The sequence below is a fragment of the Podarcis muralis genome, chromosome Z, assembly GCF_964188315.1.
Source record: "Podarcis muralis chromosome Z, rPodMur119.hap1.1, whole genome shotgun sequence".
Classification (NCBI taxonomy): domain Eukaryota; kingdom Metazoa; phylum Chordata; class Lepidosauria; order Squamata; family Lacertidae; genus Podarcis; species Podarcis muralis.
In genome coordinates, this window is record NC_135673.1 from 26,329,588 (window position 1) to 26,350,280 (window position 20,693).

The 20,693-nt window shown below is 43.5% G+C and overlaps 1 protein-coding gene across 2 annotated transcripts in view; it reads right to left on the minus strand.

Moving 5' to 3' along the window:
- Positions 1–8,259, minus strand: part of LOC114589097 (synaptotagmin-like protein 2) — a 46,644-nt gene extending 38,385 nt beyond the window's left edge. For both annotated transcript variants that reach the window (XM_077922333.1, XM_028715163.2), the window contains exons 1-2: positions 7,769–8,259; positions 3,739–3,890 (exon numbers count right to left, since the gene is read on the minus strand). In XM_077922333.1, the coding sequence (XP_077778459.1) occupies positions 3,739–3,890; positions 7,769–7,869 (253 nt within the window). In that variant the 5' untranslated portion in view covers positions 7,870–8,259. The remainder of the gene's footprint in view (positions 1–3,738; positions 3,891–7,768) is intronic.
- Between the last annotated feature and the right edge of the window lie 12,434 nt (positions 8,260–20,693).

A 20,693-nucleotide genomic window follows, 5' to 3' on the forward strand; every position in this document is an offset into this window, starting at 1 on the left:
ACACTTTTGTCATGGCCCAGAAACATGCCCTGTTGCTCCTTGAATGAAAGTACATACCATCTTCAATTGAGATGAAGCATAGGAGAGCACTAGGGAGAAGAATATGCCAAAGAGAATTGGGGTGAGAACATAGCCCTGTTTAACGCTGCTCTTTATAGGGAAGGCATCAGAGGATGAATGGACGTCATCATGGATGGTGCTATGCATGTTCTCCTGGAAGGACACAATCTTCTTGTGGAACTTAGGTGGGCCCTCTAGCTTGTTGAGCAGTGTGAATGGTCTTTTTTGGCTGACGAGGTCATAGGCCTTCGTCAGGTCTATGAAGGCGATGTAAAAGGGGTGTCTCTGCTGTCTGCATTTCTCCTGCAGAGGCCTACAACTCCCTGGCATCAGAGGAACTTTATTTTATTGTGAGTCAGAACCTACAAAAGGAAATACTCCTACAGGCCTTCTCCTCGAGTTTCTTGGAGGGAAGGGGGAGTATAAATGGCACACATTTCCTCATTGGGAAGAGAGATGCTGGAAAATAAAAGTACATGCATGTGTAGACAAGATTCCCACAGTGCACAATATGCTATGGGAGAACAGGGCGAAAAGTAGTATCCTCCCTGAAAACCTCCCTCCAGAGTACTTAACAAGGCTCTAGGTTCCTGGAATCAACACCTAACCGTTTTCAGATTCTACTGTGTTCCATCCTCACTAGAAAGAAAGAAAATGAATTCGTCTGGAGGCTGGGCAACATTGCTCAGCAGTCCTGTAATATTTCAGCCAAGGCTTAATTGTCCTGCCTCTGTGATCATATGAATCATCCCAAAGTGTTATTACCCACCAGTGCACCCTGATAGCAAAGTGCCAAATTCAGGCTGGCGGGATTTGGATTCAAGCCCAGGTTTAATGATCTACCTCACAAAAGCTCCGTCAGGTCGGATTTGTTCCATTTCAAAAAGTGCTGTGCATTTCCAAGCAAAGTGCAAGGCAATAACCCCCCTCTTTCTTTTTTCCTGGAAAAAAGGCAAGGCCCCAGAATGCCGCTGAAGAGTACATTATGGTTCCCCTTCAATGTTCTAGAAGAACATTCACTTGCACTTGTTTTGCTCTCAGAAGTAGGGACAGTTTGGTTCAGTGGTTAGAGCTCTGGACTAGGGCAATGGGAGTCCAGAGTTCAAATTCCTGCTCAGCCAAGAAGCTCTCCTAGGCCAGTTACTGTATCTAGGCCTAGCCTACCTCACAAGTTTGTTGTGGAGATAAAATGGGAAGGGGGAGAACCATATACTAACTATCTTGAGTTCGTTGAAGGAAAGGTGGGATATAAATGTTGTAATAAAATTATCATCATCATCATCCATCTTCTCTATTACACTGGTATCCAAAACAGATTATATTTAGATCCAATAAAGTGACAATACTTGTGGTAAATTTTGAAGTGCATTTTAACAGCCCCTAGAGCCATGATCTCAAAGGGAGTCCAAAAATGTAGGCGACAGTATAATAGTAGTGGTGGTGGTAACAACAACAACAACAACAACAACAACAACAACAACAACAACAACAACAACTTTATTTGTATCCTGCCCATCTGACTGACCCATCTGACTGCCCCAACCACTCTGGGTGGCTTCCAACATATAAAAAACATAATAAAAAAATAAACATTTTGAAACTTCCCTATACAAGGCTGCCTTCGGATATCTTCTAAAGGTTATATAGTTACTTATCTCCTTGACATCTGATGGAAGTGTGTTCCACAGGGAGGGTCACCACTACCAAGAAGGCCCTCTGCCTATTTTATATCCCAGCCTTCCTCCCAAAGGAGCCCAGGGCAGCAAACAACAAGAGAGAAACGCTAAAAACATCTTAAAAGCAAGCACACTTCCCATACAGATGCAGAATGGGAAAGACCTCAACTTAAAAGGCTTGTTGAAAGAGGATGGTCTTCATTAGGTTCCAAAAGGACAAGAGAGATGGCACCTGTCTAATATTTAAGGAGAGGCAACTCCAAAGGGTAGGTGCCACCACACTAAAGGCCCAGTTCCCACACTTTGTGTAATGGACCTCCTGATAAGATGGTATCTGCAGGAGGCCCTTGCCTGTAGAATGCAGTGATCAACTGGCAATACAAGGTGAGAGATAATTCTGTCAGGTATCCTGGTCGCATGCTGTAAAGGGCTTCATACACCAGCACCTTGAATATTGCTCATGTGTTCTGTGTTGATCCCTACACACACCCAAAAGTGTTTAAGGGCAAAGTAGAATATCCTATTCATTAGGATCACTATGACTGCAGTTTTATGCTTAGTTTCCTGGAAATAAAAGTCACTGAACTCATTGGGGCTTACTTCTGACTGCACAACTTGCAAAACACACTGAGCTTTAACAAAAGATGTTGAGCCACTGAAATGCCACCTTTTGGTTTTATTTAGAAATGCAAATCATCTAGCAAAAAAAAGGGTTGCATTGACCCTGCTCATGTGAAAGCAGGAACTCTATCAAGGAGAAAACTTGTAGTACTCAGCTACTGCTTGATTGTTTTCCTCACTCTGACTTTCCATATGCTAACCTGGTGCAAACAAACTTGAAAGCCTTGTTATCTCCTTTTTCACTTGCTAGAGCAGGGGTAGGCAACCTAAGGCCCAGGGGTTGGATGCGGCCCAATTGCCTTCTCAATCCGGCCCGCGAACAGTCTGGGAATCAGCGTGTTTTTACATAAGTAGAATGTGTCCTTTTATTTAAAATGCATCTCTGGGTTATTTGTGGGGCATAGGAATTTGTTCATTTTTATTTTATTTTTCAAAATATAGTCCGGCCCACCACATGGTCTGAGGGACAGTGGACCAGCCAAAAGGTTGCTAACCCTTGTGCTAGAGCAAGGAGAGCCTGTCAATTACCCTGAGGTAGATAATGTCATTACCTGTATTCTGGAAAAAGTCTGCCTCTACTACACCACTGGAAAACACGCATGACTAAACTTCAAAAAATATTCCATGTGCTAAAGCACAGCCAGAATATGAGAATGAAAGTTAATGCATGTGGATTTTAGCTGGAAGGTATAAGTGAGAGAGCAGAAGCAGGAATAACTGCTTCCATCTTGTTTAAAGGAACCTGACATATATAACCCTCTTTCCTACTTTTGAGGCCAACAAAACCCCAAAACCATTATCCAAGTGTTTGGGTTTCTAGAGCTGCAAATGAAGCAAACTTCAGGCGCCCAAAACATCACTTTGAGTTTTAAACCTTCTTGTATGTTGTTTTGAGGTTCTTTGGCCATAACAATAAATAGAGAAATAATAATGTTGATAATAATAGTAATAATAATAAAAGTAGTATTGTCACCATTATAACATTCTTAGTCTCTTTTCTCAAAATGACCCAAGGTGACTTACAGGTAACATACCTAGCATGCTTCCTAACCACAGATTGCTATGATGACAAACAATGGTTAGTGCTCCAACAACAGGAATTAGAAATTATGAAGGTGGTTTCTGTAAAACACATGTGAGAAGGGAGGAGAAAGGATATGAGCTGTGGTGTCTTTCTGCCATCCAAACCATGTTTTAGAGCAGGGTTTCCCAAAATGGGGGACTCCTGCTGTTTTTGGACTACAATTCCCATCATCCCTGACCAGTGGTCTTGCTTAGCGAAGGATGATGGGAATTGTAGTCCAAAACCAGCTGAAGTTTGGGAAACACTGGTTTAGAGGATCATCTGAACCATGCCTCTGGCTTACTACTGTGTACTTACGGTCAAAGTTACTCTTTTTCTTTTTAATCGATGCTCGGAGTAGTTCTGGGCCTTCTAATCCCTCCTGGAAGCGCTGTGCCTTCACCTCATGGAACCATTGTCCAGTCACAAATTTCTTCTTCTTTTCATCCTTCAGTGAGCCTTCCAATCGCCTTAGCAGAAATAAAAAGGAAAATCAGTGCCAGAGCCTTGCATTTACACAGTGCACAGACGCACTCAGAGAAAACCTGCACTTTACCGCTGAATTGGAGCAAACAGCAATCTGTGGGAAATCTGATTGCCACTGCTCTGATTCAGTAGCAAAACATGTTGTTCCCCCCTCCCCCTAGGGAAAGCACCAGGACCAAAATAATCCAAAACAAAACCACTTGGATCCAGATCTGGCAGCCATGAATGTCTGCCTAGAAAAGGGGCACAAAATGAAGTGTGGATGAGCCCTATGTGTCTAGGTAGTCTTGCCTAAAAAAAACCCCACTTTTTTTGCAGGCGTCAGAAATAATCCAGAGAAGCTGCCTACCTAATATCAATAAGCAGGGAGTTCCAGAGAGCTTGTGCTGCCAAACTAAAATATGTATTTCTCACAGAATATTATATCACACTTGTAAAAGTGCCAGTTTTGCAGTTGAAAGTGGTTGAGTGGGCAAATATATATGGTAAGAAAATCCTTCAAATAAAGCGGTCACAAGCTTTGGCAAGCTTTATATGTTACCAGCAACACCCTAAATTTGTCCCAGGAACAAACAGTAACAAATAATTTTATTTCTATTTTTCTACTGGCCAAGCCAAAGTCCTGAATTTAATAACATATCAGTCTGTTTTTATTAATTTTGAATGAACATTTTACACCATTTTTTGTATGCCACTCAGAGATACTCTTTGATTAAGTGGTATATAAAGGTAAAGGGACCATTAGGTCCCTTTGACCATTAGGTCCAGTCACGGATGACTCTGGGGTTGCAGCATTCATCTCACTTTGCTGGCCGAGGGAGCCGGCGTACAGCTTCCGGGCCATGTGGCCAGCATGACTAAGCTGCTTCTGGCGAACCAGAGCAGCGCATGGAAACGCCGTTTACCTTCCCACTGGAGCACTACCTATTTATCTACTTGCACTTTGATGAGCTTTTGAACTGCTAGGTTGGCAGGAGCAGGGACCGAGCAATGGGAGCTCACCCTGTCGCAGGGATTCGAACCGCCAACCTTCTGATTGGCAAGTCCTAGTTAAACCACAGAGCCACCCGCGTCCCAAGTGGTATATAGGTCTTGCTAAATAAAATAAACGAAAAATATATGGGGGTGGTTGGGAGTGAAGCTTGCCATTGTGAAGCCACTCCCCCTCCGTCTTGTATGTACATTCATTCAACATGAAGAAAACGTCTGTCAGTGAATTATAACTTGTGTTCCTAAGCCAGAACAGAGTTTGCTAAGTCACTACGAACAGCTTAGCCATAGGAAGATTTTTGCCTTTGGGGGGATATTCCAGACCATGTCTCTGATCACTCAGAGCTACAATCCCCCAGAGTAGCTTAACAATCAGTCCCTCTTCACAGAGAACTCTGGGAATTGTACCTCTGCTTGTGGGTTTCTCACAGGCGTCTGGCTGGCCCCCTTGAGAACAGGATACTGCACAAGATGAACCATTGGTCTAATCCTGCAGACCCTTAACAAACTACAGCTCCCAAGATTCTTTGAGGGAATCCATTACAGTTAAAGTGGTATAATAGTGTTTTGATTGTACAGCATGGATGTGGCCCAACTGGAGAATGGCTGAAAATAAATTGGAAAAATTCCCAGCCCACTGCTAGCTTAGGACTACAGTTGCTGTAAAATCCTTTGCACGAGTCTCCTAGGGCCAAATTTGTTGGGTTTTTTGGCGCCAAATAAAAAACATTTTGATTTGTCCAGGACGTGCAGCATGTCAGTTGGTTTTCATCGTCTCTCCTTCCACTTTCTCAGCTGATTTTATTGCTTTGACTTTTTATTGTGTTTCCTCTGCTCGGCTATTTTGTGTTTCACTGTTTTATACCGGTGTGCAAATATTAGACTTTATTGGAAGAAGGTCCAATAAAGATTTTCCCGCCAACAAGAAACATTCAGTTTTTGAAAGTAAATGAATAGGCTGGGAAGGTGCCATTTGTAAAAGAGACAGTAAACCTCCCCCCCCCCATCCCCCAGGCAGCTTTTGACAACCTGGTCCCCTGCAGGAACTTTGGACTACAACTCCCATCAGCCCCTGCCAGGCCTCTCTATATGTTGCTGGACTACAACTCCCATCACCCCCAACTATCAGGTATATTGGCTGGGGCTGATTGCAGTTGGTCCAACAAACATCTGGAGGAGAACAGTTGCTCGATCGCTGATTTGCAAGAATTCATGAAGTGGCAGCCATAAAGGCAGAGATCATCACTATTCCCACACAGGTCATTGAAAGCTGGTTTGGGCTAGGTCATACCAGTGCTATTTTTCTAGGAAAAGAGGTGCTGGAACTCACCATGAAACCTTCCCTTCTTCTCTTATAATGGCAATTGTATTGAGAGATGCCAGAACTGAGTTCCAGCTTAAGAAAGTCTTGGGTCAAACTATTATTTAGTGGGGCATAATGGGTTGAGGGACAGATGGGGCTCGTCAACCTGGGAGGTAGCCCATCTAGGAGAAGGAAAACTCTCATCCTCCAACGCCTTGCAGGATATCTTCGGGAGATGAAAAGGTTAAGGAGTGAACCCTACACAAATCCAGAGTAGAGTCCCTAAGACGGTTGGATGGTACCTTGTACACCAAGCTGGTGCCAAACATATTGCTCTGCTTTCCTTTGGACCACATCAGCAAGACCAGGATGGGGGTCTTGCTGTCTGGGCAGCCAAGAACCTCCAAATACCCTGCCTGGGCTTATGCCCTGGGGAGGTCACTGCAATGCTGCTAATGCAGTGGTTTGGCTTCACCTCCAGAGGTGCACTCCATTGTCTTTTGAGACAGACAGATACAAGGGGTCTAGGGCTGGGATGTCCTGAATTAAAATTCCTACTCAAGCTGAGTAATACTAGTCCCCTCTCTCTAAGCCTCCCCCTACCTGGTGGTGTAGGAAGGGGAGTGTGGGCCACCCCGAGTGTCATCACTGAGGATGGTGTCCACGGGGCCTGGCCTGCAGTGCGCCCGAGCCACACGTCTCTCCTGGGGAGCGACGCGGTAGCTTGGGCACCTGTAGGCTCCGCACTGCCTGAAACAGCGATGTGGGGCTTGTAGACTCCGTGGAGGTTCTGTGCAGTGTGCTCTGCCCCAGCTTGCCCTACCCCGTGGGCTCCCAAGGAGCTAGCTACGCCTACCTCATAGGATTGTTGTGATAATAAAAGTAGGAGACACATACACTACCCCAAGCTCTTTGGAAAGGATGGAAGCATAAAAGTAGTTCGTTTGGGGGGTTTCTTTTAGAAAAATGGACAGCTTCTCAAGCATGAATACGGGAAATTGTCCTTTTTCTCACAGCGCTGTATGCTGCTTCATTCACATTTCAAAAAGCAAACCTGCTATCACAGGGAGAATTGAACTTCAGGTTTTGGGGCACATACAGATTTTTGAGCAGGTACCATAGGTGCCACCTACTTTGGTCACTTCTCTCCCACTTCTCCCAGATCAGATCCCTACCAAGACAGAAGAAAGCGTGTGCATGCACGCACGCACACGCACGCACACACACACACACACTTTATCTTTCCAGGGGATCTGGGTTAAAGCCAAATCCAGTGGAATGTGAGCTCAATAAAGCACATGGAAATAAAAGAAGAAATTGAGAAAGAGCATCACTTGAGCAGTACTTTTCAAGGCGCAGGGGAGGCAACCACCCTTACCAACTCATGAGCAAGGGAGAAGTGAGTGGGAGGGGTCAGAGGCTTCTTGGGTGCCAGGGGCAAATATTAAGGGTGCCACTGTGCCTGTGTGCACCATGCTGGTGACTCCGGCATCAACATCATCATCACCATCATCACTACAGGAAACTCAACCTTTCAGAATTTGTAAATACTTTGCCCTGACTTCTTACCTGATACGATCTCCATCCCTTTTCTTCAACTCGGCATCCCTCTGCAGCACCTTCATCAGCTTCCCATACTCCTCTTCTGTGAGAAAGCTGAGATCCAGCATCTTTCCCTTGGCGTTCTCTGTGCAATCAAAGCATTGGCACTTTGGAGGCAGAAGCTACAGTGGTGAGGGGCTCATGAAAAACCAGAATAGAGAGCCTGAAGGGATACAGTTTTTATGTATTGAGTCAGAATGTACAGGGAGCAGTAGGGAGCACTTTACTCTGGCATACCTTGGGGAATAACCCCCTGCAGGATCCAGGCTACTGTTTCAAAGCACAGATCTGTTCTTCCAGGCTCTGGTCCTCTTTACGGCATGCCTGTGTCAACCAAAACAATTGCAGCCTCCAGTGAGTTTTTCCTCCTTTCACTCTGTCCACGTGCGGGTGGAAGTGTAAATGAGTCAGCTTTCCCAGGCACCCAAATGAGAAGACAGGGTAGCTGTTGGATGCAGGAGAAGTCTGTCAGTTTGGTTCAGTTGCTCCTGAGAAGAGAGGAATAATAATAATAAAAAAACCCATTGAGATGCCTTTTTAGATAAATGCAGTGATCGCATGTGAACATCAAGGATGTTTACTTACTCCTGAGCACATGAGCCTCGAGCAAGCAACACTGTGTGTGCGTTTAACTGTAAACAATCTCTCTGTTGTAGCAGCCTGAGAATGAGATATAATCTTCGCCTAAGTTTAGTTGGGTGGAGAAACCAAGTGAGTAGGCAGGCAACACAAACTGCCTTAATGTTTTGTTTTTGTAGAGGAAAGACCCATTTGCTTCAGCCAGATCAAACTTAACTGTAAGAAGGAGGAAAGGGCATCTGCTCACTATGAGGATTACCAAGAAGAGCCTTGTAGTCAAAAGGATAACAAGGTGATTATGACACAATGCTAGCATATGTCAATTTGCAAGCTGCTGCAAGACTCCTTGTTGTATTGCAATTCAGGATGGGTGGGGGAGAGAGAGAGAAATTCAGTTCAGTTCACATCTGAAGGCGAACATACCCAATTCACACTTTCCAAAACAATATGCAAACTGAAGCACAATCACAATTCAAAATTCATACTTCTCCACATCTTTCGGATAAATGACAATTTATCCTAAAACACACATTTTCGTGTGGGATTTTGCAAAGCAATTTCCCTTGATATAATTCACGTTTGTATGTTACATCCACTGACATGTTCTTTTTAATGCACACTTCACCCTAGTGTATGCATTTTTTTGGTAAACGTTACTTGGCTGCAGAAAACTTGCAATGAAAATTGCAAGAAAAAAAGGCAATGAAAATTTCAATGGCTGTTTGGGAAACTGCAAATGAAGGAGACTCACCTTTACATTTCTTACTCATCCCTGATTCTATGGGCTTATTTCTGAGGACAGGATTTCACTCTATGCATGTTAACATACTTTTCCAGGACTAAGCGCCATTGGACAAAAGGGGAATTACTTTTGGGTAAATTTCATCAAATATAGAGCTCTCAGTTTAAGTTAAAAATTGTAACAAGTTGCAATACTTTACAATATTATTTTAAATTGTCACTATTTATTTATTTAGATAGCAACCGGCTCCATTAAAGGTCTGAACTATGTGTGCTAAAAAAGGTCCTACTATACATAATTCTGAGAAAACTCATGGGACCGAAAAATGCTGGGGTTTCAGGAAACCAGTCTTTTGGACCCTTCTTTTCAGTGCTGCTAAACTCACAGTATCCAGCTGGCAAAAGTAAACAGAGTCTGAAGCTGCTTGCCAGTATGGTGTACATATCGTGCATTCAGCCATAAAGATGAGGCTTTTGTACACTTTGTGCATTTCCTGTGCTATATTTGTTCTACATGCTTCTGAGCCTCCAGAGGCCTCAGAAAAAAAGAAGAAAAAAGAAGCCATAAAAGTTTTCATTGCAATCTCCTGTTCGCATGCTGTTGACTTAATAGCATCTGCAGGGCAAAATCACCCAGCCAATGTCATAAATACAACTGTATTTCTGTCTAGCAGTCACAGTGGGAGCAGCAGAGTCATTCCTGCTTGGGTAAAGGAGGCATCTGCTCCACCAAGGTACTTGCCTTGTCCCATTTCCTTCCATATTAGTACAGACAGCAGGCAGGGAGGTCTGGAACCTGCAGTCCGGATGCACTTTAAGCTGGATGCACTTCTCAGCCCGCACCAACTTTGGAACTCTTTGCCTATTGATATTAAGCAGGCTGTATAGTTAAAGCCATGGTTTTCCCAGTAGTGATGTATGGAAGTGAGAGCTGGACCATAAAGAAGGCTGATCGCCGAAGAATTGATGCTTTTGAATTATGGTGCTGGAGGAGACTCTTGAGAGTCCCATGGACTGCAAGAAGAACAAACCTATCCATTCTTAAGGAAATCAGCCCTGAGTGCTCACTGGAAGGACAGATCCTGAAGCTGAGGCTCCAATACTTTGGCCACCTCATGAGAAGAGAAGACTCCCTGGAAAAGACCCTGATGATAGGAAAGAAGGAGGGCACAAGGAGAAAGGGATGACAGAGGACGAGATGGTTGGACAGTGTTCTCGAAGCTACCAACATGAGTCTGACCAAACTGCGGGAGGAAGTGGAAGACAGGAGTGCCTGGCGTGCTGTGGTCCATGGGGTCACGAAGAGTCGGACATGACTAAACGACTAAACAACAACAATTAAGCAGGCACCACATGGGTACCTGTTTTTGACACCTGTCAAAAACTGTTTTGTTTAGGACAGCCCTCCAACCTATAACAATGTTTTGTATATCACATTTGTTTTTAAAACTGTTGATCTATATTTTGATAATTTTATTATATTTAACATTTTGAAGTTAATTTGCAATTGCTTTTTTTAAGAATACATTTTATATTAGTTTATGTAGACGACTTAAGGAGGTTATTTTAATTAAGTGGCATATAATTATTTCTATAAAAGTAAATACAGAGCAGCTATATAAGATGTTCAGTCCAGTGGCCAACCTAACATCTCTCTTTAAACAGACCTCTAAACCAATACATACCACTTTGTTCTAAAGCCCATTCTAGCAGTTAATAAATAATTGCTTTTCAAAAGAGAAGACATTTTTAATCTTGCCTGCCATGCTGAGATACATTTTGATCCTGCATGTTGCTAAGTAGCTCCTATTTTACCTCCCCATGTCCTTGTGTGACTTGACAGCTTGGCTTGCCATGAGTGCATAGCAGTACGAATGGTGAAACAATGGAATTACTTGAAAACATAGTACAATCCATTCTGCACTGAAACATCAAGTTGTTCCCAGCAGGGACTGAGCAAAAACTGATGCAGAAACAGATTCTGAAACTTTATGGCACTTGCAGGAGTAAAATGATAATAATTACTAATTCATTATATAACGACAACAATAGTGTTCCCCTACATATATAAGGCCAGCCCTACCATTAGGTAGGGTGCAGCGGGTGATTCTGGGAATAATGAAAAGGTAGCAAAGAGTTATTATTGCATTTTCATTGCCAGGAAAAGGCACTTTTCAGATTTTCTGACTCAGGTTTTCTGACTCAACTTGACTGGTCCTGGGCACTGTGTGTTTTTATTTTATTTTTTAAATATTAATAATATCAATATATGACACTGCAGCAAAATCAATTTATGCTTAATATATCCACAGAAATCATTTAATCAGTTTTGTTCTGATTCCAATGGAAAACAGAGTAAGTGTTTAGTTTATTTTGAAAGTTATTAATCATTCAAATTCACTTCTCCCATGTTATTTACAACTGGTAATTTTGTTCATGAACATAAGGTCCTAGATCTTCCTTAGCCACGGATCAGTTGTGGGAACTGGCTAGCACTTTCCCCAATTTTAGCAACCATGAGCCAAGTCCCTTAGTGGTTTAATTAGCATATGGGATGTATCTCTCCTGGGCTGCTACTTCACATGCCTTAGAAACATCAGGTATGTCTGTAGATCGCATTTGCTGTCTTTCTTACAATACCATTATTTTCCCTCCCTCTCCCCAATATTTATTAATTGCACTACATTCTTACCATATATTGGCAAATATGTCCTTCTTTGTTACAATCCCTATATAACCTACCCAGACCCTAAGACCTCCTAGGGAAGTCCAGAAGGTGGTGATGAAGAAAAGGGGTCTTTTCTGTAGCAGCTCCCTATCTATGGAATGCGCTCCCTGGGGAGGCCCACCTGGTGCCAACTTTGTCACTGTTTCAGTGCCAAGTAAAGAAGCAGTTGAAGGCTGTTCCTATAGGCAGAGTAGAGCATTGCCCCATCAACAACAAGTCCGGGGGTGGGGTGGGGTGGAACGGCCTGTCAACTTCCTCCTCCTTGTTCTAGGTACTGTCACTGTAGAACTCCTCAGGGAGGAGGATGGGGACGAAACTCGAATTAGCTAGCTTTGCCTGTCATTGGCTCTAGCTCAACCCACTGTCAGCTTCCCATCCTACCAGTTCCAATGAGCACCAGCCACCACTGCAAAGTTGTTTTTGTTTTCCTGGGCATTTGGAGAACACAAATGACTGGATGTTTTCACCTTGACTATGGGCTCATCCAGGCTTCCTTTTGTGCTGAATTTCTAGGCACAGGTCTGAACTTTAAAGTGCTGTGTCTGAGTGCTTCCTCTGCCCCGCTGCTTTCCCTACAAAATCCTTAATCTGAGAAAACGGCAATCTGTTTTGTTAGCAAATGGTGAATTGTCATTTGTTCCAATTCAGAGGCAAAGAGTGGGTTTTCGCTGGGAAAGCAACAGGGCAAAAACCCTCTCCAAAACCACACATGGAGATGGTGCTTTAAAGCACTGCGGGGGTGGTGGTGGTAATGTGGATGACCCCTATGAATTCTTATTCTTTGCTTTCAAACTTCATGTAAATCACTTCAGGGAAGTGGTGCATACAACCAGAAAACCTAACCTATCTTGTGCAGGACATGTGGTTGTTATGGGTAGGTGTTGTGCTATGAGCCTGAAGAAAGAAAGAAAGAAAGAAAGAAAGAAAGAAAGAAAGAAAGAAAGAAAGAAAGAAAGAAAGAAGAGAGGAGGGAAAGGTACGTTAAAAATAAAAATCAAGGCCTCTACTGTGTTGGGCTTTTGCCCTCTCAGTTTAGTACACAACTGCCAATCAATAGCATGACAAACTGTCACCTAGTTGGGTGCCCTGAATGGAATATTGTGCTGCTTGAGGCAAAGAACAAAATGGTGCCCCCTCAGTTTTGTCAGTTGCATCCAACAATGCACTTGTGCAATGGGACTTCTGTTTCCCTCCAGCTCCCTAACCCTCCAGAGTTGACTTTGAAAGAATGTGGGAAGTTGAAGAGGACAGGAGAGGAAGAGGAGTTCCGGCACACAAAGGTGTCTTTTGTGCCAGTGGAACTTCAGCATTGGATGTAGCCCTATTTGCAGAAGATGCCTGACTGGCCGTTGAATTTGAGACAGCGTCATCCAACACACTCAAGGCCAGGAATATCATGTAGGTAATATAGAACAGGCTATGAATCACACACAGGTTTTCAAGGGTGGAAGCAAAACTCAGGTGGAGGAAAGTGACTAGCTGCAGAGAGCAGGGGCTGCTCCACTGTTCTTACATTGCAGCAGCAACATAGCAGCTCCCTTCAGTCATTTCTCTTGATGCGATGGAAATAGCATGGAGAGAGCAGGAACACATCCCCTGATGGATCTGTCCATATGCTGGGCCTAAAGGTCTGAGATAGGAAATCTGGCTCTTTTTGTAGGTCCCCTGTATGATTTAGACCCCAGAATGATCATGCTTCCCCCAGGGCATCCTGGGAACCGTAGTTTGTTATGGTCCTAAGAGTTGTTAGACCTACGTTTCACAGAATGTTCAAGATTCTAAATCACGCATGAAGTCTATGGTCACATCTGCACCCTATATATTTAAAGCACTCTTGTACCACTTTAACTGCCATGATTTCCCATAAAGCATCCTGGGAACTGTAGTTTGTTAAGGATGTTGAGCGGTATTAGAGATACACCCTGCCAATTATCCTCAGAGATCTACAGTTTGATTTAACAAACAGTCCTCCCTCCCTCTAGGATTTTGGATCTCTGTGAGGGGAATATGAGGTCTCCTAACAGCTTTCAACATCCTTAAACTACAGCCCTATTACTCTTAAAGTGGTATAATAGTGATTTAAATATAAGGTGGAAGCGTGGTATATTCACACAGAGCAGGCATCTTTCTTCAGTCCTTCGGCTCCAGTGAATGGGCAGCAGGGGTTGGGGCCACCGAAAATGGGATGGCAAGGGAGGGACCCAGCAAGTATTGCTCCTCCTTCCTCCTCACGTGATTCTAATTGCCGGAGGGGGGAATTAGTGGAAGGAGGTTATGTCAATGTACTTAAAAAATAGTAGCTGGTAGCTCCTGAGTTTCATACTCTCCCTCATAAATTTCTCTCCACTTCTGAGATGTGAAGGTTTACTCTGCTTTAGCACCACCCACTCCCCATATTGAAGCAAAAGTTCTGAGCAGAGGTTTAAAAAACCTCTCATTTAATCTATTGCATCCTACCCAAGACAGGCCAAATTGTGAAAAACCAGTCGTGCACATCATCTCCAACCAAAGGTGAAAACGTCCATTATTGGCCAAAGTGAATGAGGTGTGCTTCAAACGCCTTAAAACTTCAGCTCAGTGTAGAAGGAATTGCTGAGCTGGCACACACTAACCAGAAAACAAAGAGAGCTGTGTGGTTTATCACAAAACAGCAGCTCTCCCCATTCCACCTGTGTTTTTTCACCCCGAGGGTCAAGGCCTGACTCTGTCAATATCAAGAAATAATCTCACCCTTCAGAAATGCTCCCCTGAAAGCTTTTATTGTTTCAGTTATCCAGCTTCAAGGTGGAAGCAATGCAAAAAGAAGAAGAAGCAATTTGTTACTTCCAAGCTGTCAAGACTTCTTATTAGGTTACAACAGGGGGGACCTGCAATAAAATGTTCCAGCACATCCCCTCTTGTTTAATGGACGAGAGGTGGAAGGAGAGGCGTGTAGATCTGAAATGCTGATCACTTGGACTTTAGTGACTGGAATGTAGCCTACACTAGAAATTAAAAACTACATCCATTCCTCTGTCTACTTTTGCCCCCTGCCTCATCCAACACCAGCATGTGACAAACACACTCCTCTGAAGGTTCCTCACAAGGGACTTCATTCCTACACCATTTGCATGGATACAAAACACTGCTCAGAACCCATAATGACAGTGGAACATTAAGAGACTTAACTGCTGTAGTTTAAATATTTGGAAATAGTGTTGATTTTATAGGTGTAGCATGTTTAACCTGCCTAGGCCACCGGATGTAGCCTCTTCACTTTCCATATTGTTAGATGGAACAATGAGACACTGAACAGATCTCCAAGCTGTTGTCCTATGCAACACTGGGAACTGGAAAGTCCTATTTCCCGTGCCCCTGTTTTGCATACAAAACACACATTGGCTGGAATATGCAAATGATCTCCCTCAGTGGTTGAGTTACTGGAGATTAGAGAAGCCCTGGGTGCCTATGGGTAAGTTCACATCACCTGTGACCAGGAGACTAGCTCCTGGGAGCACCCACTGGAGTAGCAGACCTGTAATGTGTGTAAATCTGATGTAGATTTTCAATTTTGTTGTTCTGTATGGGACAAAGACAATAAATTATCGTATTGTAAAGGTGCATGTCCTGCAACTGGAAGTGGCTGAACAGGCATGTATGTAACATCACTAGCTCCACCTCTGAGCCACTCATTGCTTCCACCTCACAGGTTCAAAGGAGCTGACCTTTGGCAAGCAAAAGAGAACAAGCTGCAACTGTAACTAGTGCTAAAAGTTATGGTTTGCATAGCATTAATCAAAGCCTTTAAAGGTTGCACAGGTGTAACAATCTGCAGTTGCTCAAGGTGAACAATCTGAAACAAGCCAGTTTATTCAACTGCACCAGCCGCACATCAGTCAGCATAATAGTGGTGCCTGCCAAATGGCAGCTTCCGTAAACTGTTGCCCCAATCTGTATCATCTCAACATGCTCCTTGAAAGACAAATGGCTCCATTTGGCATCACCTCCAAACATTTATTTGATTTCTCAGTTCAAGGGGACCTGTGCTTTACTCCCCAAGGTATATTTACAGCACGCTGACAATGGTCAGAATGGGCTTTTATTCACTCGTGTGACTTTATTGGAAGGTTACTCAAGATAATTTGCTGCTCGTTTGGTTGCGCTACAATCTTTCTGAGTTGCAGATAACACTATTGATTTATAGTGCAATCAAAAGTGAGGCAGCGACACAATGAGCATATTGTCCTTGCCAAGTGGAGAAAATTCATTATGTGCATGGAGAATACATTTTCTCAAGAAGAAAATCATGAAATGAGCCCTGTAATGAACAACAGGAAAGTGAGAGAGGCTGGGGCTTAAATGGTACCTTGTTCAGATAAAGACATCAAGCAGAGCTTGGGATAGACATTCAGTACAGGATGAGACACTTAGTCTCATGGTTGTGGGTTTGAAGCCCACATTGAGCAAAGGATTCCTGCATTGCAGAGGGTTGGACTAGATGACTCTCATGCTACCTTCCAACTCTACAATTCTACAATCCTACGAAAGCTTTCTTTGTACACAGTTTGACTGATGCATTGCAAGTACTGAGCTGGGAGGGAGGACTAAACCAGGGATGGGGACTGTGTGACTCTCCAGATGTTGCCGAGCTCCCAACATCCATCACAAAGTACTCACTAGCCAAGCTGGAGGGGCTGATGGGAGTTGGAGCACAACAACATCTGGAAGACTACAGGTGCTCCATCTTATCATAGCCCTCCAAGCGTACTGAAAAATCTTGGGAGCAGGGCTGTTAGCCTCCCACATCTTTGGAATCTTCTATTTGGACTGTGCAAGGAGAAGGGGACGACAGAGGACGAGATGGTTGGACGGTGTCCTCGAAGCTACCAACATAAGTCTGACCAAACTGCGGGAGGCAGTGGAAGACAGGAGTGCCTGGCGTGCTCTGGTCCATGGGGTCACGAAGAGTCGGACACGACTAAACGACTAAACAACAACAACATTTGGACTGTGATGCTCCACTTTCATCGAAGGAGCAAGGAAGGCAGAATCAAACAAACCTCACTGCAGAATCTTAACTCTTTTGACAACAAGAAGAACTTATGCCTGAATGCAGTGGTGGCTGATGGGACTGATGGAATGCAAGACAGGACAGAGGGCAGGGCAGCTAAAAGCTAGGGGTAGGCAGAGCACACTTGACCCCCACACAGAATTTAAGTAGTGGTGATGGTGGGGGTTAAGAGAGAGAGCAAGGTTAGAGTCTGGGAAGGAGAAGAAAAAGAGGTTATGTATGAGAAAAAGAAATGCACAAGCGGTTGGGCGGCAGGGAGAAGGAGAGAGAGGTTAAGAGCAACAAACTCAAATCCATATGAGGGCAGCACCTTTATAAGGCCAATAAAAATTGGCCAAAATATGTCACAAAATAGCTTGCAAGCTTTTGCATTTCCCACAATGCTTCATCAGATTAGACTGTAAACAAAGGTAGAAGTTCTGGAGGACTCCCAAGCTTGCACATTGATTTATAGCATTTTGACTGGCCTAATAAAAGTATTACCCTAACATGGTTTGTTTGTTTGTTTGTTTCCTGTTTCTTATGGGCCAACACAGCTATCTTTACTTTTCTATATACAGTGGTACCTCGGGTTAAGTACTTAATTTGTTCTGGAGATCTGTTCTTAACCTGAAGCACCACTTTAGCTAATGCGGTCTCCTGCTGCTGCCGCGCCGCCTGAGCATGATTTCTGTTCTCATCCTGAAGCAAAGTTCTTAACCTGAGGTAATATTTCTGGGTTAGTGGAGTCTGTAACCTGAAGCGTATGTAACCTGACGTGTATGTAACCTGAGGTACCACTGTAACTTGGAAAAAAACCCATAGCAGCATATATAGAGTTCATGCACAGTCTCCCATCCAGATCTTGACCAGACCAGGTGCCTTCAGACCAAGTCCACCCTCCTCCTTTTATCGTTAGGCACAAAGCCTTCTCTTGCCTCCCTGTCTCAGAACAGATTTGAGAGGAAGCGCTTAGGAATGCATTCCGCGAGCAAAGCTTTTCATTCAGGAATGCCCTTTCTGAATGGAAGCTTTGCTGCTTGGTTTGTTCTGGTATTTCCCATCACATATGTATCCCAAAGGCACGATAACTATGTTCGTACTCCCCCAGCTATTTCAACATCAGATTACAGGAAGAAGAGGCATAACTGTGTATTTCAGATGGAAACTCCCACCCTGAACATTTTTTTGCTCCAGTTGTGGTTTTGATGAGAAAGATTTTCAATAAGCACACTTAGGAAGACTAGAGATGTATATTAATTTTCAGGTTCATGGTTCTGTTGTAATTTGTAACAGGTGAAAGTCCAAGTCGTTTTGCTGCCTGAGACAGATTAGCAAGTGCTACCCAAAGTCAAGGGGAATGGTACATAAGAACATAGGCAGCTGCCTTATGCTTAGTCAGAACATGGGTCCTACCAGTCCTACCTGGAATCTGGAACCACCTGCATTGATGGATGGATGGATTATCCCACCTTTCCTCCAAGAAGCTCCAGATAGCATACATGGTTCCCCTCCCTATCCCTATTTTATCGTTACAACAACCTGAACAACTCCTGCAAGGGAGGTTAGGCTAACACAGAGCTCAAAGTGAGTTCAAATAGGCTTCGAACATTAAAAAATACGTAACTGCAACATAACAAAAGTAGTCATAAACAATAAATAAAACATCAACAAATACACAACCAAACTGAACAATTTCCACATAAATCACAACATCTAAAATGAAGATATAACAACAACAAAAACACAAAACCCCATTTTATGCTGGGAAATGTGTACTTGGAAGGACATTTCATGTGATCACTCCTATGATCAGTGTGTCTCTGTGTGTGTACATAATATTTGTTTGTATTTACTTGTTTATGATCTATGTTTCCTTCAGACCTTTGAGTATAAGATGAGCCATACATTGCATCATTATAATAATTTGAAAGTTTTATTTTGGGGAAAAAATCCAAAATCTCTTTATTATGTTCAATCAAAATCATCACAAAATAGCGTGCAATCTTTTCACTCCACCAGAACTCCTATTCGAGGTGAATGTTAAACAAGGAGGGTAGAGGGGGCAGGAAGGAAAAGAAGGTGATTTGCCACTGAAACCAAAATGTCTGCCTTGGTCAATGTTTCAATTCTGTTGCATAGTCGTAGTAGGGGCACAGCTATAGAGGCATAACTATGGAGGTTAACCTGGTTAAATTTGGATGCTCCTTATCCAAATTTTCCCCTACCCCTTGCAGCTGCAGTAATACTTATTCATTTATTCTCTACTCTTACGTTCACATCCCATCTTTTCTCTACACTTCTCTCTCTCTCTCTCTCTCTCTCCTTGTTATCCTTGCAACAACCCTGTGAGGTAGGTTAGGATGAGAGACAGTGACTGGCCTAAAGTTACCCACTGGCCTAAAGTTACCCAGTGCTCACTTCGGCAGCACATATACTAAAGTTACCCAGTGGGCTTAACTGGCTGAGTGGGGATTTGAACCCTGGTCTCCTGGCTCCTACTCCAGCACTCTAACCACTGCAGCACACTGGCTCGGTTCTGCATCCCTTCTGATTTGGCTGTGAGAACTAGTCCAATCACAGCTCCCCCACCAGTAACCTGTATATGTATGGTGGAAGCTCAGGCCAAAGGAGCCCATCTGGTCTAGAATCCCGTTCTCACAGAGACCAATCAGATGCCTCTGGAAAGTCCACAAGCAGGATCCGAGTGCCACAGTGTTCTCGCCACTTGTGATTTCCCAGCAACTAGTATTCAAAAGCATAATGCCTCCCTGGTATTCAGAGACATACTAAGGTTTAAGGGCAGCTTAAGAGGGTGATTTTCATCAGGACCGTGACTGCAAGGGATAGGGTTAAACATGGCTCCCTGTGCTTCTAAGTCCTATTCCTGATCACTTCTCATTCCACAGCTATTCTTTAACTTCTAAAAAATTAGACCCGTTAATTGTAGTCACACATGTAATGTCACATGCCCTACTTTAGTCTTTGCACACTTGCAATCAAGTGCCTGTCACATACATAAGCAGTTGGATCATTTGAGGTATAGGCTTAAGAGCATATTAAGTCATATTTCCCTTGAGCAAACAAACCTGCAATGTATGATGACTGCATACACCTGGCATTGCCCGTATGACAATCACGTACTTGTCCCAAACCCAGAGTGGAAAGGCAGAAAGGAGGAGGATGTGTGAAGCAATCAAAGAAAGATAGGTCACACCTGAGCGCTGCTAAAAGAAAGAAAATGCATCACCACCTGCCTCCCAAAAGGATAACGATCTGCATGAAGAACTAAGAGAATATTTCCAGTTACAGATGGGTAGCCGTGTTGGTCTGCCATAGTCAAAACAAAAAAAATTCCTTCCAGTAGCACCTTAAAGACCAACTAAGTTAGTTCTTGGTATGAGCTTTCGTGTGCATGCACACTTCTTCAGATACACACTGTGTATCTGAAGAAGTGTGCATGCACACGAAAGCTCATACCAAGAACTAACTTAGTTGGTCTTTAAGGTGCTACTGGAAGGAATTTTTTTTGTTAAGAGAATATTTGTAACTAAGAACTAGTGCCTGGGGTTTTCTTTTTCCTCCTCCCTCCCACTCTCTTTCCCTTTCCTTCTGTGTCTTTCAAACTGTAAGTTTGAGTGGGACTTTCTTATTACTGTATTCTTAAGAATAAGTTGCTCTGGGGGCCCCCACTTTTTTGCTGAAGGGGGATAAAAATGCTGTTCATATGCCAATTTTTTAATACATGCAAATTTTGAAGTAATAATGCTAGTCACTTGAACACCCAATATCTCACCATTCTGGGGATGGCTGTG